This window comes from Heterodontus francisci, chromosome 13 (assembly GCF_036365525.1).
Source record: "Heterodontus francisci isolate sHetFra1 chromosome 13, sHetFra1.hap1, whole genome shotgun sequence".
NCBI classification, from domain to species: domain Eukaryota; kingdom Metazoa; phylum Chordata; class Chondrichthyes; order Heterodontiformes; family Heterodontidae; genus Heterodontus; species Heterodontus francisci.
This window is the reverse complement of record NC_090383.1, coordinates 114,212,949-114,229,244: the sequence shown is the minus strand read 5'-3', so window position 1 is coordinate 114,229,244 and position 16,296 is coordinate 114,212,949. Positions and strand designations below refer to the sequence as shown.

At 48.7% G+C, this 16,296-nt stretch overlaps 2 protein-coding genes and 1 long non-coding RNA gene across 5 annotated transcripts in view; 2 read left to right on the top strand and 1 right to left on the bottom strand.

The window, feature by feature from the left end:
• The window catches only part of ints9 (integrator complex subunit 9), a 37,176-nt gene extending 31,539 nt beyond the window's left edge, over positions 1 to 5,637 (top strand). The window contains exon 17 of the mRNA XM_068045485.1: positions 2,326 to 5,637. Within this exon, the coding sequence (XP_067901586.1) occupies positions 2,326 to 2,502 (177 nt within the window). The 3' untranslated portion in view covers positions 2,503 to 5,637. The remainder of the gene's footprint in view (positions 1 to 2,325) is intronic.
• On the bottom strand, positions 4,350 to 13,052 carry LOC137376609 (uncharacterized). Its single transcript, XR_010976288.1, has 3 exons — positions 12,928 to 13,052; positions 9,536 to 9,772; positions 4,350 to 4,806 (listed from the first exon to the last, which is right to left on the bottom strand). It is a non-coding gene; the product is annotated as an uncharacterized lncRNA (long non-coding RNA).
• The window catches only part of map3k21 (mitogen-activated protein kinase kinase kinase 21), a 90,840-nt gene continuing 86,539 nt past the window's right edge, over positions 11,996 to 16,296 (top strand). For 2 of the 3 annotated variants that reach the window (XM_068045484.1, XM_068045482.1), the window contains exon 1: positions 11,996 to 12,982. In XM_068045484.1, coding sequence (XP_067901585.1) covers positions 12,247 to 12,982 — 736 coding nt within the window. In that variant the 5' untranslated portion in view covers positions 11,996 to 12,246. The remainder of the gene's footprint in view (positions 12,983 to 16,296) is intronic. The other variant, XM_068045483.1, reaches the window with a different exon arrangement.

Here is a 16,296-nt window from a genome sequence, read left to right as displayed (position 1 = left end):
TGCCATTCAAATGGATCATGGCTGATCTGCCACAATGCCATCTTTCTGAACTATCCCCATATCCCTTGATAGCTTTAATGTCTAGAAATTGATCTCTATCTTGAATATACTCAATGACTGAACCTCCACAGCCCTCTGGGGTAGGGAATTCCAAAAATTCACCACTCTCTGAGTGAAGAAATTCTTCCTCATCTCAGTCCTGAATGGCCTACCTCTTATTCTGAGACTGTATCGCCTGGTTCTAGACTGCCCCCCCCCCACCACCCCCATCAACCAGGGGAAATATCCTTCCTGCATCTACCCTGTCGAGCACTCAGAATTTTGTATGCTTCAATAAGATTACCTCTCATTCATCTAAGCTCTGGAGAATATTGGCCCAGTCTACTCAATCTCTCCTCATAGGACAATCCCGCCATCCCAGGGATTAGTCTGGTGAACCTTCATTGCATTCCCTCTATGGCAAGTATATCCTTCCTTAGGTAAGCAGACCAAAACTGTATACAATACTCCGGGTGCAGTCTCACCAAGGCTCTATACATATGCAGCAAGACTTCCTTACTCCTGTACTCAAATCCTCTTACAATAAAGGCCAGCATACCATTTGCTTTTCTAACTGCTTGCTGAATCTACATGTTAGCTTTCAATGACTTATGAACAAGGACACCCAGGTCCCTTTGGACATCAACACTTCCCAATCTCTCACCACTTAAGAAATACTCTGCATTTCCTACCAAAGTGGACCTTGTATGTTTCAGTTACATCACCTGTCTTTCTTCTTAAACTCCAATGGGTAAAGGCTCAACCTGCTCAACCTTTCCTCATAAGATAACCCCTTCATCCCAGGAATCAGTCGAGTGAACCTTCTCTGAATTGCTTCTAATGCAATTATATCCTTCCTTAAGTAAGGAGACCAAAACTGTACACAATATTCCAGATGTGGTCTAACTAAGGCCTGCACATCTGTAGCAACACTTCCCTACTTTTATACTCTATTCCCCTTGCAATAAACACCTACATTCCATTTGCCTTCCTAATCATTTGCTGTATCTGCATAATAATTTTTTGTGATTCATGTGCCAGATCTCTCTGTACTGTAGAGTTTTGCAGTCTCTCTCCATTCAAATAATATACTGCTTTTCTATTCTTCCTGCCAAAGTGGACAAGTTCACATATTCCCACATTATACTCTTATCTGCCAGATTTTTGCCACTCACTTAACCTATCTAAATCCCTTTGTAGATTTTGTCCTCTTGACAGCTTACTTTCCTACTTATCTTTGTGTCATCAGCAAATTTAGCTACCATACTTTTCATCCAACTCATTGATATACACAGTTGAGGCCCTGTGGCACTCCACCAGTTACAGCTTGCCAACCCAGAAATGACCCATTTATCCTTACTCTCTGCTTCCTGTTATCTAACCAATCCTCTATCCATGCTAATATGTTACCCCCTACACCATGAGCTCTTATTTTGTGTACTGACCTTTGATATGGCACCTTATTGATTCCCTTTTGGAAATCCAAGTACACCACATCTACAGGTTCCCCTTTATCCACCTTGCTTGTCATTTCCTCAAAGAACTTAAATTAGTCAAACATGATTTCCCTTTCACAAAACCATGTGGTCTCTGCCTGATTGTATTATGATTTTCTAGATGTCCTGCTATTACCTCCTTCATAATGGATTCTAGCTTTTTCCCTATGACAGATTTTAGGTTAACTGGCCTATAGTTTCCAGCTTTCTGCCTCCATGTGGATTCACCAGGGCAGGGTCATGGTTTGTGTTGGAGAGGGTGAGTTGGTGAAGATTGGCAGTCCCCTGTCATTCTCCAGAGACTGAGCAGATTAACTGAAGGAGCCCCTTTTCTATCTTGCTCACTATGTTCCAATGGCTGATAATAGAACCTGGTAAACACCCTTGGCGAATGCTGCCAGGGCTGCTGAATATTTCCAGTATTCTGTTTTTATTTCAGATTTCAAGCATCTGCAGTATTTTGCTTTTGTCCGTAGTGAATGCAGTTTTTTGGAAGGAATTCTTTTTCACGTCAGTGCTCTGGCCCTGCCTGTGACCAATGTTAACAATTTGTGAGCGTCAGGAAGTAGTTTGATCCTGAGGGAGGGAGCTTAGTGATATGAGGGGAATTCAGTCCCTATTTCCCCATTCCTGTGGCACAATACACTGATATCCCAACACAGTGTACCACACAACCACTTGTGTTTTTCTTTTTTAAATAGCGTTTGGATGAGGGTACAGCTTTCACCAGTGGAGTAGCTGGATGCACTCTTCTCTGCTCTCAGTAAATTGTCCCCTCATTTCTCCACAGCATGGCATCACAGATGTCAAGGTTGAGGACACGCCGGAGGGACACATCGTCCACCTTCAGTCTGAAGACACTCTGGTTCAAATTGAAGAAGATTCGACGCATATTATTTGCGATAACAATGAGCCACTTCGCACCAAACTCCGAGACTTAGTCCTCAAATTTCTGCAGAAGCTGTGACTGAGGTTCTGACCTTTCAGTGACCTATTTCAGTGGCTTTTGTATTTTGGACTCGCTGACTGGAGCGCGATGTAGCAAGTCATTAGAGGGAACTGTGCAGTGTTGTAGGAACAGGAGTAGGCCATTTAGCCCCTTGAGCCTTTACTACCATTTCTGTGCCTTAACTCCGTCTTGGTTCTATAACACTTAATAACCTTAGCTAACAATCTTTTGATTTCAGTTTTGCAATTTTCAATTGACTCTCTATCCTCAACAGCTTCTGGAGACAGTTCCAGATTTCCACTACCCTTTGTGTAAAGAAGTACTTTCTGACATCACCTCTGAACAGCCTAGCTCAAATTTTAAGGTTATGGCACCATTGTTCTGGACTCCCCAGTCAGAGGAAGTAGTTTGTGTGTGTGTGTCTCTCTCTCTCTTTCTACCCTATCAAATCCTTTCATTATCTTAACTACTCTCAATTAGATCAGCCCTTAATCTTCTGTTCAAGGGCAGGTATGAGCAGATGATGACATAACTGCAAGTATGAATCTTGAAACATTTAAAACTTTCATCTTATCCTCAAGACTAGATAATAGCATTGAACTCACTCCCTGATATACAGATAGAATTTTGTTTTACATGTATGTGGGGGGGATTTAATCAGCTGATGACCTGATGCTGATGTCAGCTTGATAGCACTCTTGTCTCTGAGTCAGACGGTTGTGGGTTCTATTCTCACTCCAGAGTCTTGAGCACAAAAATATAGGCTGACACTCCATTGCAGTACCGAGGGAGTGCTGCACTGTCAGAGGTCCCGTCTTTTTGAAGAAACATTAAACAAATGCCCCTGTCAACCTCCTGGGTGGATGTAAAAGATCACAGGGCACTATGTAGAAAAAGAACAAGGGAGTTCTCCCTGGTGATGTGGCCAATATTTATCCCCCAGTTAATACCAGTAAAACACATTATTTGCTCATTATCACTTTACTGTTGTGGTAGCTTGCAAATTGGCTGCCACATATCTGACAGTGACGACACTTCAAAAGTACTTTATTGGTTGCAAACTGTTTGGGACGTCCTGTGGTTGTGAAAGGAGCTGTATAAATGCAAGTCTTTCTATGTCACGGATCTTCAAGTCCTTGATGTGCAACAAATCCCATAAGTACAGGCTCATGACACCTTCATTGCAAGCTTGCTGAAAATGGCTTCCAGTTGATTTTTTTAGGTTACCCTATTTGCAATGTATATTTTATAAAATGATGACCAGAAATCATCTGACGAAGGACCGTTTTTTTTTACTGCGCCCCACATTGTTGTCCAATAGCAAACATAGGCATTGATTGACATCTGACTTAGCAATGTCATTTCCATAGCTCCTCATCATGCTCTCAAAGTGCTTCACACAGTGGACTGCTTTTTAGAATCCACTGACTATTTGTTAGAGCGCATTGCGACCACAAGTCCAGTAGGCTTTGAGGCCGTACACAAGTGTAATTAGCAGGCTTGCTTGGATCATTTCTACATTTTTAATAGCTTATTGTTGTCTGAGGATTTTTATATTTTGTTTCAAGTGTATTTTCTTTTTTTAATGAAAGTGTAAATTTGTAACTCTACTATCAGAAAACAAAAGTTGGTAGGAAATGCAAGAGTAAAAGCTCACCTTGAAAGATGATGAGCAAGAAGGAACCTTTATAATGGCTTATAACATGGGGGAGATAGAAAACATTAATCTAGAGAACTACTTTAAATTAAAAAATAATTGCCCGACAAGCAGACATGAGTAAAAACTGGTAAAGCCAGAAGCCACTTCTTCATGCAAAGAGTGACTAATACCATTACCAATCACTAGTTAGGTCCCAGCTGGAGTATTGTGTTCAATTCTGGGCACCTCACTTTAGGAACAATGTCAAGGCCTTGGAGAAATGTGGAGGAGATTTACAGGAATAGTACCAGGGATAAGGGACTTCAATTTTGACAAGAGTCCAGAGAAGCAGGGATTATTGAGCATTTTATGTGTGCTTTTAATTTACAGTTCACCGCTACAAATCTGAATGTCTGACCCATGTACATTGTGGAAAGACCCTGTACAAATGCTGCTTCATACCAGTACTGCTGGTGGAGTAAATATGAGACCTCTTCCAATTCACCAACCCTGGTGGCATTCCACCCAAACATTGCAGTTTTGTAGTCTTGGCTCTGTAGTTATTTATAACACTTGCTGCTATCTGATGATGATATAGGTCACTCATTCTGTTTGCTATGTAACTAACATCATCAATTTGAATTTGGTTCACCCTGGAAAACACTCAGGAGGTCAGGCAGCATCTGTGGAGAGAAAGAGTGTTAATATTTCAGGCTGATGATCTTTCACTACTGAGTTTTGTTGAAAAAGGAACAATAGTGTATTGACATGCAAGGTTTCCAGTGTAATAGAATGACAAATGAGAAGCAGCATAATTTTAGCATTTAAAATCTGAAGTAGTTTCAGCACTATTTTAACTCTTGGGAAAGCAACATTCTAATCAGGAATCCATTAGCTGCTTTAATAAATAATTGTGGTATTAGATTTCAGATTTATTTTTCATTTACTTCATCATTCCCTCACTTTGCTCTCTAACTCCCCTCTGGGTATCCATTATTATCAAAGGTGTTACTTTTGGCATCTGGTTGACACCAGGAAAGCTAGATGGGCCGAGTCGTCTCAATTATCAATACTTGACAGTGTAATTATTTTGAAATCCTATTTTTACCAACGTGACATTCTTAAGGGATGTTGTATCAATGTGTACAATGTTTTACTGTAAATAAACTTGAATCAAGTTTTCACTGTTTGGAAAGGAAAAGCTATTCTGCAAAGTGACTTGTAAGGCTGTGTATTAATCACCCATGCACAGACATACTGCATATGGGAGTGCCAGTACACCAAACTATGAATGGGGCAGTTAACATGTTTTAACATTACAGTTAATGTAACCATGTGATAACTTCCCACTTTCACTCTATCACTGGAATGAAACTTCAGTTGAAATTGTGAGGGACACAAGTGTCTGAGTGAATAATTTATTGAAGTGAGGAAAAGGGACAGCTATTTTCAATTTTTTCCCACATGACCTATGGGACCAAATAATCTAATAAAACCTTTTTTGTTTCACACAACTGATGCTAATGTTGATCCTTTACCTTCAAGAGAATTTTCATAGACTGGAAATATTGAAGTTCCAGCAGAAATTATTTTATTATAATAATCAGAATTGGTCATTTGGCCCATCAGTACAGTCTTCCCACCACTTTCTCCACTTGTATTTATATAACACCTTTAATAAAATGACCTCGGGTGCTTCACGGGCATTATAAACAAGATATGACACCGAGTCACAAAAGGAGATATTAGTGCAGATGACCAAAAGCTTGGTCAAAAAGTTTAGTTTTAAGGAAGGTTTTAAAGGAGGAAAGCAAGGTAGAGAGGTTTAGGGAGGGAATTCCAGAGCTTGGGACAACTGAGGGCCTAGGCAGTTAAAGGCACAGGCACCAATGGTGGAATGATTAAAATGGGCTGCTGAAGAGGCCAGAATTATAGAAGTGCAGATATCTCAGAGGTTTGAAGAGCTGGAGGAGATAGGGAGGGGTGGTGTCATGGAGGGATTTGAAAACAAGAATGAGAATTTTAAAATCAAGGGTTGCTTGACTGGGAGCCAGTGTAGGTCAGTGAGCACAGAGGTGGTGGCTAAGTGGAATTTGGTCAATTTAGGAGGCTTGCAGCAGAGTTTTGGATGACCTCAAGTTTACAGAGGGTAGAATGTGGGCGGTCAATCAGGAATATGTTGGAATAGTCAAGTCTGGAGGCAATGAAGGCATGGATGAGGGTTTCAGCAGTGGAAGAGCTGAGGCAGGGGCAGGTGATGTTACTATGGTGGAAATAGGCAGTCTTAGGTGTGTCATCATATGTGGTCTTGTGGTCAGATATGGGGTTATAAACAGTCTGGTTCAGCTTCAGACAGTTGCCAGGAAGAGGGATGGAGTTGATGGCGAGGGAGCAAAGTTTGTGGTAGGGACCAAAGACAATGGCTTCAGTCTTCCCAATATTTATTGTACCATTTATTATATAATCCTGAGAAATGAACTCTGATCTTGAGTCCAAAGTAAAGCACACAATTTCGGATGACCTGAAGCACAACACTAACCCACAAGTGCTATGATGACTGATGAGAATCGTCTGGAATCATCTTTGCAATACTGTGTCATGGCGGAGCTGTGTATCAAACTTAACATTGACCCGAAACGTTAACTCTGCTTCTCTTTCCACAGATGCTGCCAGACCTGCTGAGTGATTCCAGCATTTCTTGTTTTTGTTTAACATTGAACTATATTGGTGTTTTCTTAGGCCTCAAACCATTATTAACAACAGTTCTGTTTGGCCAGATCTAATTATGATACCAGTGCAGTTGTGCTTAATGGGATGGCAACTGATATGGGTTATGCAGAAATGGACTCCATGATAGGGACCCAATCATCCATTAGATGGCAGCACATCATTGTGGCAATGGGACAAGGCAGAAGCATTCAGGCTGGGAACTCTCAGCCAGGCTTAACAGTATACTGACAGTTTGGTTGGTCTTTAGGCTGGAAACAGTAATATGAGAAAGCACCAACACCCCATTCCCGCCTGAGTGATGTTGCTTATAATAAGTGCAAAGAAAATAAATATACATTATTATAGTAAAAGGTTTTCCTCTCCAATAACAGAGCTGACACCAACAGGGCAATTTTAACCTAATCAATAACCTGCTCACCAATACTCAGTTTGGGTTCTGCCAGGGCTACTCAGCTACAGACCTCATTACAGCCTTGGTCCAAACAAGGACAAAAGAGCTGAATTCCTGAGGTGAGGTGAGAGTGATTGCCCTTGACATCAAGGCAGCATTTGATCGAGGGTGGCATCAATGAGTCCTGGTGAAATTGAAGCCAATGGGAATCTCCACTGACTGGAGTCATTCCTATCCCAAAGGTTGTGGTTGTTGGAGGCCAATCATCTCAGCCCCAGAACATTGCACCAGGAGTTCCTCAGAGTAGAGTCCGAGGCCCAAACATCTTCAGTTGCTTAATCAATGACCTTCCCTCCATCATAAGGTTAGAAGTGCGGATGTTCACTGATTATTACGCAGTGTACAACACCATTCACAACTCCTCAGATACTGAAGCAGTCTGTGCTGGCATTCAGCGAGACCTGGACAACATTCAGGCTTGGGCTGATAAGTGGCAAGTAGCATTTGTGACACACAAGTGCCAGGCAATGACCATCTCCAACAAAAGAGAGTCTAACTACCTCCCCTTGATGTTCAATGGCATTACCATCGCTGAATTCCCCACCAACATCCTGGGGGTCACCATTGTACAGAAACTGAACTGGACCAGCCACATAAATACAGTGACTATAAGAATAGCTCATGGGATGAGTATTCTGCAGCAAGTAACTCATCTCACAACTCTCCAAAGCCTGTCCACCATCTATAAGGCACAAGTCAGCAGTGTGATGGAATATTCTCCACTTACCTGGGTGAGTGGAGGTGCAACAATACTCAAGAAGCTCAACACCATCTGGGACAAAGCATCCCGCTTGATTGGCTTCCCATCCACCACCTTAAGTATTCCCTCCCTCCTCCACTGGTGCGCCATGGCTTCAGTGCACACCATCTAAAGGCCTGCTTAGGTTGGGAAAAAGAACCTGACCCTGACCCGGACCCGGACCCGAACCCGACCGATCCACAGTGGGCCCGAGCCTGAGTCCCTCCAATTTAGCCCTGAGCCCAACCCAACCTGAGACCGACCCCACAAGGCCCGACCATCCCTGTACTTACCTTCCGACTGGGAAGCTCCACAAAGCTGGAGCGCATGCGTGATGTCGTCATAGTGACATCACTCTCTCACTGTGCAGACTCCGTTTTGTCCCAGACTCCCAGCTCAGGTAAGTTTTTTATTTTTAATAGTTACCGGCAGAGCATTTAGCCTGTGTGTCCGGCCCGACCCGACCCGAGCCCGAAAGCCGGACCCGGAAGAAGGGCCCCACCCAACCCGAATCCGACACATCGTTGGGTCCAGGTTGGGTAGCAGGCCTTTAACACCATCTACAAGATACACTGCAGCAACTTGCCAAGACTTCTTTGACAGCACCTTCCAAACCTGTGACGTCTACCTCCTAGAGGAACAAGGGCAGCAGGGGTATGGGAACACCACCACCTGCAAGTTCCCCTCCAGGTCGCATACCATGCTTCATCGTCGCTGGGTCAAAATCCTGAAACTCCCTTCCTAACAGCACTGTGGGTGGATTACAGCGGGTCAAGAAGGCAGCTCACCACCACCTTCTCAAGGGCAATTAGGGATGAGCAATAAATGCTGGTCTTGCCAGTGATGCCCACAACCATGAATGAATTAAAAAAACCCCGCTCGCTGGGAACTGGAGTGAATGGAGAACAAAATTGTGTCATGTATAAAACAGGTGGCAGCCTGTAACACATTCCTTTCCCACCGGGTGATTTAGCTTAAAATTACCCTCCATACATTGGCATCTATAAATGGAATCGAGAAAAAAAACAGAAACAAAAGTATTGTGCAGGATCTGAGTTCCTTTATTTCCCATTTTCTATTTTTATTGCTTTTTCTTGGGTAGTTAATAAAGATGTTTTAGTCAAGATGGAATCATGTACCTTCTCCAGATGAGGCAAACGTGTGTTTGGGCCACACTATGGGGGGAAAAAAAGTAAATGATTTTTTTTTTATTTGTTGATTATATGACTGAATCATAGAATACAGTACAGGCGGCCATTCAGCCCATTGTGTCTCTGCCAATTCCTGGGTTGAGCTTTCCAATTGGTCCCACTCCTCCTGCTCTTTCTCCACAGCCTTGCAGTTGTTTTCTCTTTAAGTATTTATCCAATTCTCTTATTATTATTATTATTATTGAATCTGCTTGCATCACCCTTTCAAGCAGTGGATTCCAGATCGCAACAACTCGCTGTGTTAGATAATGTTTTCACCTGTTGCCTCTTTTGCTAATCACCTTAAATCTGTGTCCTCCAGTTACTGGCCCATCTGTCACTGGAAACAGTTTCTCTTTATTCACTCTATTGAAACCATTCATGATCTTAAACCTCTATTGAGTCTTCTCTTCACCTTCTGTGCTCTAAGGAGAGTAACCCCCAGCTTCTCCAAACTCTGCCTTCAATCTAGGATTTTATCCGCACTGTGTCCTTGATCTCCAAGATTGGGGCGAGTTAAGAGACTCACTGAAAACCATCTGTGGACAAAAAAGAGAAGAAAGTTGTTCACACTTACCCACCTTATTTGATGTATTCATCAATGAAGCATTGGATGGCATGGTAAAAGATGAACTTCTTCCACTCATTTCTGAAAGTATTGAGATATTCCTTTTCACAGATGAGTTGTTGGCAGACTCAGTGAGAATCTAGCACACTCTATCTAACAACTTGAATAATGGGCTAACCAGTGGGAGAATTTTTTGTGCCCCCCCAAATAGAATGATATGGCTTCCCATGGCTCAAGGTCTCAAAGTTATCAGTTCCAATTGTTAACTCACCGGTACGGGAAGTCCTGGTGACTGCACTGAGATGCAGTAAAGGGAACTCTGTGTCTTCAATGAAAACAAAATCCCAACCCTGGGCTATAAAACATGCCCATACAATTGTCTTTCATGCTTCAAAACTCATAGGCATGCAACAGAAGGGCTTCTACCAGCCTATCGATCCAGGACTAATCTGTGAGGTTGATATGTGACAAAAAAGAGAAACAGCCTTTCATTATTTCTATAGAGTCTCTTACTCACCCTTACAGCTGTAAGAAGAGATACAATTTACACTGACCTGTCAATGATTACGCTGGAGGTTGTACACTGTGGGTTCAAGTCCCACTCCAGGAATTATGTACAAAGATCAAGGATGACAGTGCAGCGCAGTACCGAAGGAGTGCTGCACTGGTGGAGGTGCCGTCTTTCAGATGAGACGTTAAACTGAGGCCCTGTCTGCCCACTTGGGTGGACACAAAAGATCCCATGGTACTATTTCAAAGAAGCGCAGGTGTGTTCTCCTCAATATTCTGGACAATATTTATCCCCCAATCTAAAACAGACTATTTAGCCATTATCTTGCTGTGCACAAATAGGCTGCTGCGTTTCCTACATCACAACAGTGGCTACAGTTCAAAAAGTCCTTCATTGGCTGCAAAGTGCTTTGGGACATCTGATAGTTGTGGAGGTGCTATATAGGTCTTTCTGGAATCTGACCTGTTAATCATTACACTGGGAGGGAGGACCCCACTCCCAGCCCCTCCCCACTCCCAGCCCCTTCCCCAGCCCTCCCCTACTCCGAGCCTCCCAGCCTCTCCCCCAGTCCCGCCCCACTTCTGATCCATCCATGATGGATAGGGCGGCACAGTGGCGCAGTGGTTAGCACCGCAGCCTCACAGCTCCAGCGACCCGGGTTCAATTCTGGGTACTGCCTGTGTGGAGTTTGCAAGTTCTCCCTGTGTCTGCGTGGGTTTTCTCCGGGTGCTCCGGTTTCCTCCCACAAGCCAAAAGACTTGCAGGTTGATAGGTAAATTGGCCATTATAAATTGCCCCTAGGATAGGTAGGTGGTAGGGAAATATAGGGACAGGTGGGGATGTGGTAGGAATATGGGATTAGTGTAGGATTAGTATAAATGGGTGGTTGATGGTCGGCACAGACTCGGTGGGCCGAAGGGCCTGTTTCAGTGCTGTATCTCTAAACTAAACTAAAACTAAACTAGACTCCTAGCCCCTCATCCCATTCCCCACTCCCAGCCTCTCACCCAGTTCCTCCACACTTCCAGTCCCTCCTCCCCAACTCCCAGTCCCTCCTCCACTCCTGGCCCCTTCCTAATCCCTCCTCCACGCAGCCCCTCCCTAATCCCGTTTCTACTCCCAGCCACTCCCTAATCCTGCCTCTACTCACAGCCCCGCCCTAATCCCTCCTCCACTCCCAGCCCCTCCTCCACTTCCAGCCCCCCCAACTCCTAGCCCCTCCCTAATCCCGCCTCCACTCCCAGCCCACCCACCCCCCCACCTACCTAGCACCTCATACCACTCTGTCCCTCCCCAGCCTCTCTCCCACTTTCAGTCCCTCCACTAGCCCTCCCCCTCCTCTCGCACCTGAACTCCCAGCCCCTCCCCTTAACTCCTCCCCAACTCCAAGCCCCTCTTCCACCGAGCTTCTCACCCCACTTCCAGCGTGTCCACTAGCCCCGCCCCAACTCCCAGCCCCTCCCCTTAGCTCCTCCCCAACTTCCAGCCCCACCGCTAGCTCCTCCCCTCCTATCTTGCCCTCCCCGTAGCTCCTCCCCCAACTTCTTGCCCCGCCCCCTCCCAACCCTCCTCCAACTCCCAGCCCCGCCCCCAACTCCACCCCCTCAGTCCAGTCGCGGCCGCGGACCAATAGGCGGCGCCGGGGTTGGAGGGCCGCTTGTGATTGGCGGCGGCGTAGTGACCGACAGTGACCCCGCGGAGCGCGGAGGCAGCGGCGGCCTGAGGCAGAGCCCCGGGCCCGGGGGCGGCAGCATCGGCGGAGAGAGAGCGTGACAGAGCGGCTCAATTACCCGGGGCTGGGGGTGGGGAGCGGCGCCGTGTCCATGGAGCCGGAGCGGCCGCTGGTTCCGGCGGCCGCGGCGGGGCTGGAGGCGGCCGCCGCTGCTGCGTTGCTGCGACTCGGCCCTTGAGTGCGAGTGGAGGCCGCGGAGGCTATGGATCCCTTCGAGGCCTTGTTCAGCCCGGGTGTGGGAGGTGGCCGGTGTCGCTCGGCCTGTATGGGCTCCGGCCCCGGGCCCTTCTGGACGGCGGTGTTCGATTACGAAGCGAGCGCCGAGGACGAGCTGAGCCTGCGGCAGGGCGACGTGTTGGAGGTGCTGTCGACGGACGCCAAGGTGTCGGGCGACGAGGGCTGGTGGACGGGCAAGATCGGCGAGCGGGTCGGCATCTTCCCGGCCAACTACGTGACCCGCAACCCTGCCCGGCCCAGGCCCAAGGCCGGTGAGCTTTCAGGCCCGGCCGGGGCCCAGGCCGCCGCCACCGAGATCGAGTTCAACCAGCTGACCCTGCAGGAGATCATCGGGGTCGGCGGCTTCGGCAAGGTCTACCGCGGCACCTGGAAGGGCCAGCCGGTGGCCGTCAAGGCGGCCCGCCGCGACCCCGATGAGGAGGTGGGCGCCACGGCCGAGAGCGCCCGCCGGGAGGCCCGGCTCTTCGCCATGCTGCGGCACCGCAACATCATCGCCCTGCGCGGCGTCTGCCTGCAGGAGCCTAACCTCTGCCTGGTCATGGAGTACGCTCAGGGCGGGCCCCTGAACCGGGCCCTGGCCGGCCGCCGCATCCCGCCCCGCACTCTCGTCAACTGGGCCGTGCAGATCGCCCGCGGAATGTGTTACCTGCACGCCGAGGCCATCGTGCCGATCATCCACCGGGACCTGAAATCCAGCAACAGTGAGTAACTGAGGGGGAGGGCGAAGGGGCTCCACACACATACATACAGAGTGAGGTGGGGGGCCTGACCCTGTGTACACTGTATGGGGGGGGTGGGGAAGAGAGCTGACCCCGTGTACACCGTATTGGATTGGGGGGGGGGGGCTGACTCCCTGTACGCAGTATGAGGGGGGGGGGGGCTGACCCCGCGTACGCGGTAGGAGGGGGGGGCTGACCCCGCGTACGCGGTAGGAGGGGGGGGGCTGACCCCGCGTACGCGGTAGGAGGGGGGGGGCTGACCCCGCGTACGCGGTAGGAGGGGGGGGGCTGACCCCGCGTACGCGGTAGGGGGGGGGCTGACCCCGCGTACGCGGTAGGAGGGGGGGCTGACCCCGCGTACGCGGTAGGAGGGGGGGGGCTGACCCCGCGTACGCGGTAGGAGGGGGGGGGCTGACCCCGCGTACGCGGTAGGAGGGGGGGGGCTGACCCCGCGTACGCGGTAGGAGGGGGGGGCTGACCCCGCGTACGCGGTAGGAGGGGGGGCTGACCCCGCGTACGCGGTAGGAGGGGGGGGGCTGACCCCGCGTACGCGGTAGGAGGGGGGGGGCTGACCCCGCGTACGCGGTAGGAGGGGGGGGGCTGACCCCGCGTACGCGGTAGGAGGGGGGGGGGCTGACCCCGCGTACGCGGTAGGAGGGGGGGGGGGCTGACCCCGCGTACGCGGTAGGAGGGGGGGGGGCTGACCCCGCGTACGCGGTAGGAGGGGGGGGGGGCTGACCCCGCGTACGCGGTAGGAGGGGGGGGGCTGACCCCGCGTACGCGGTAGGAGGGGGGGGGGCTGACCCCGCGTACGCGGTAGGAGGGGGGGGGGCTGACCCCGCGTACGCGGTAGGAGGGGGGGGGGCTGACCCCGCGTACGCGGTAGGAGGGGGGGGGGCTGACCCCGCGTACGCGGTAGGAGGGGGGGGGCTGACCCCGCGTACGCGGTAGGAGGGGGGGGGCTGACCCCGCGTACGCGGTAGGAGGGGGGGGCTGACCCCGCGTACGCGGTAGGAGGGGGGGGGCTGACCCCGCGTACGCGGTAGGAGGGGGGGGGGGCTGACCCCGCGTACGCGGTAGGAGGGGGGGGGCTGACCCCGCGTACGCGGTAGGAGGGGGGGGCTGACCCCGCGTACGCGGTAGGAGGGGGGGGCTGACCCCGCGTACGCGGTAGGAGGGGGGGGGGCTGACCCCGCGTACGCGGTAGGAGGGGGGGGGCTGACCCCGCGTACGCGGTAGGAGGGGGGGCTGACCCCGCGTACGCGGTAGGAGGGGGGGGGCTGATCGTATACGCAGTATGGTGTGGGCGGAGGGAGGCCCGACCCCGTATATGCAGTATGGTGTGGGCGGAGGGAGGCCCGACCCCGTATATGCAGTGTTGGGAGGCCTGACCTGTATATGCAGTATGGGGGGTGGGGATGGGCTGGACCCCGTTCACACAGTATTGGGTGTGGGTGGTGTTGGCCTGACCTTATATATACAGTATTTGGGGGGGGGGGTGGTCTGGTGTGGTGTGGGGAGCTGGAGACCTGACCCTGTGTACGCAGTATTGGGGGAGGGTGGTGGTGGAAGGTGGTGGCCTGACCTTGTATATACAGTGTTTGGGCTGGGGGGTGCGCAAACCTGTATATACAGTATTGAGGAGGGGGCAGAAGGCCTGACCCCATATACGCAGCGTAGGGGAGAGTCATCGCTGTGCATATAGGGATTCAGCTAGGCAGTACGGATGTATTAAGAACTGTATATAGTGAGGAGGGATTGAGCACTATACAAAGTTTGGGGAGGGAGTCAGAACATTATTCATGGGGAGAGGGAGAAATATATGGTGAGCTACAGCTCTATGTATGTATGTTGTGCAGGTCAGTTTACATTGAGAATAAGTGTTGTATACAGCAGGTTTGGAGCCATTATCAGTGTTTTAAATGAGTTGCACACAATATTGTTTTGAATGGGCAGGGCTGTGTATGTGAGCAAAGGGTCACAGCTTTTTAGTGTTCTAAATGGATGGGGTTGAGTAAAATATATACAATAATGCTGTAAATGGTTTGTTCTAAAGTGTTTTGGGTCGCAGTTATATGCAGTTATAATTGGAGCTGTATATAATGTTATAGGTTTATGCTGGTCTTTATGCTCCACATGAGCCTCCCCACAGACTGTCTAACTCTATCAAAATGTCCTTTTCCTTTCTCCCTCATGTACTTACCTAGTTTCCCCTTAATTCATCTTTAATTGAATCATCTACTTCATCTGATGGAGTTCTACATTTTCACCACTCTCTGAATAAGTTTTTCCTGAATTCCTTGTTGGATTTATTAGTGACTGTAATGCCCTGTAGTTTTGGACTTTTCCACAAGTGGAAACATCATCTGTATGTCTACCCTATCAAAGCCCTTTCCTAATTAAAAAAAACCTACAAATAAAAATAGTCGGAGTCTGATACGCAGTTGTAAATGGACCAGATTTACTTAAAATGGTAGAAATGGGTCAGATTTATATGCAATTTGAGAAGTGGGTCTGTTTATTTTTATAATAATTGGACTGCTTTGTATATAACTGGTAGAACTCATGGTGAGTGCTCTCGCTGCTTGATCTTTGTATCTTAATCAGTCACCCTGATTTGTTCCGAAGAAGGGTCACTGACCCGGAACGTTAACTCTGCTTCACTTTTCACAGATGCTGCCAGACCTGCTGAGTGGTTCCAGCATTTCTTGTTTTTATTTCAGATTTCCAGCATCCGCAGTATTTTGCTTTTATTATATGCTCTGATTTGCTTATTGATCTGGCATAACATATCGTTGAGAGAGAAAATAGATATATTTGTGCTATGATGTTTATTATCTGCCTGATTTGTCTGTGTCTCTAGCTGATTGATCTGTGTGCGTGCTGATCTCATTTCCAAGAAATCATCCTGTCTCATTCTGCCTGACATCCAATCCTGGATGAACTGTTTTCTCCAATTAAAGACTGGGAAGACTGCAGCCACTGACTTTGACCCTACCACAAGCTCCTGTCTGATCGCTAACCACAGATTTCATCCTCCATCTGTGACCACAGTCTTGAGCTGGCCTCCCATCTTCCACCATCCATCAACATGAGCCTGTCCAAAATTCTGTCCACCCCATACCCTGTATTCTTATTGCACCAAGCCCTATTCACCCATCGCCCCAGTGCTCGCTGACCCACAAGAGCTCCTGGTCCCCAAATGCTTCAATTTAAAATTTCTTCTTGCATTCACATCCCTCCACGGCCTCACCACTTCCCTCCTTCTGTAACCTACGATCCTCAGAGAGATCTGC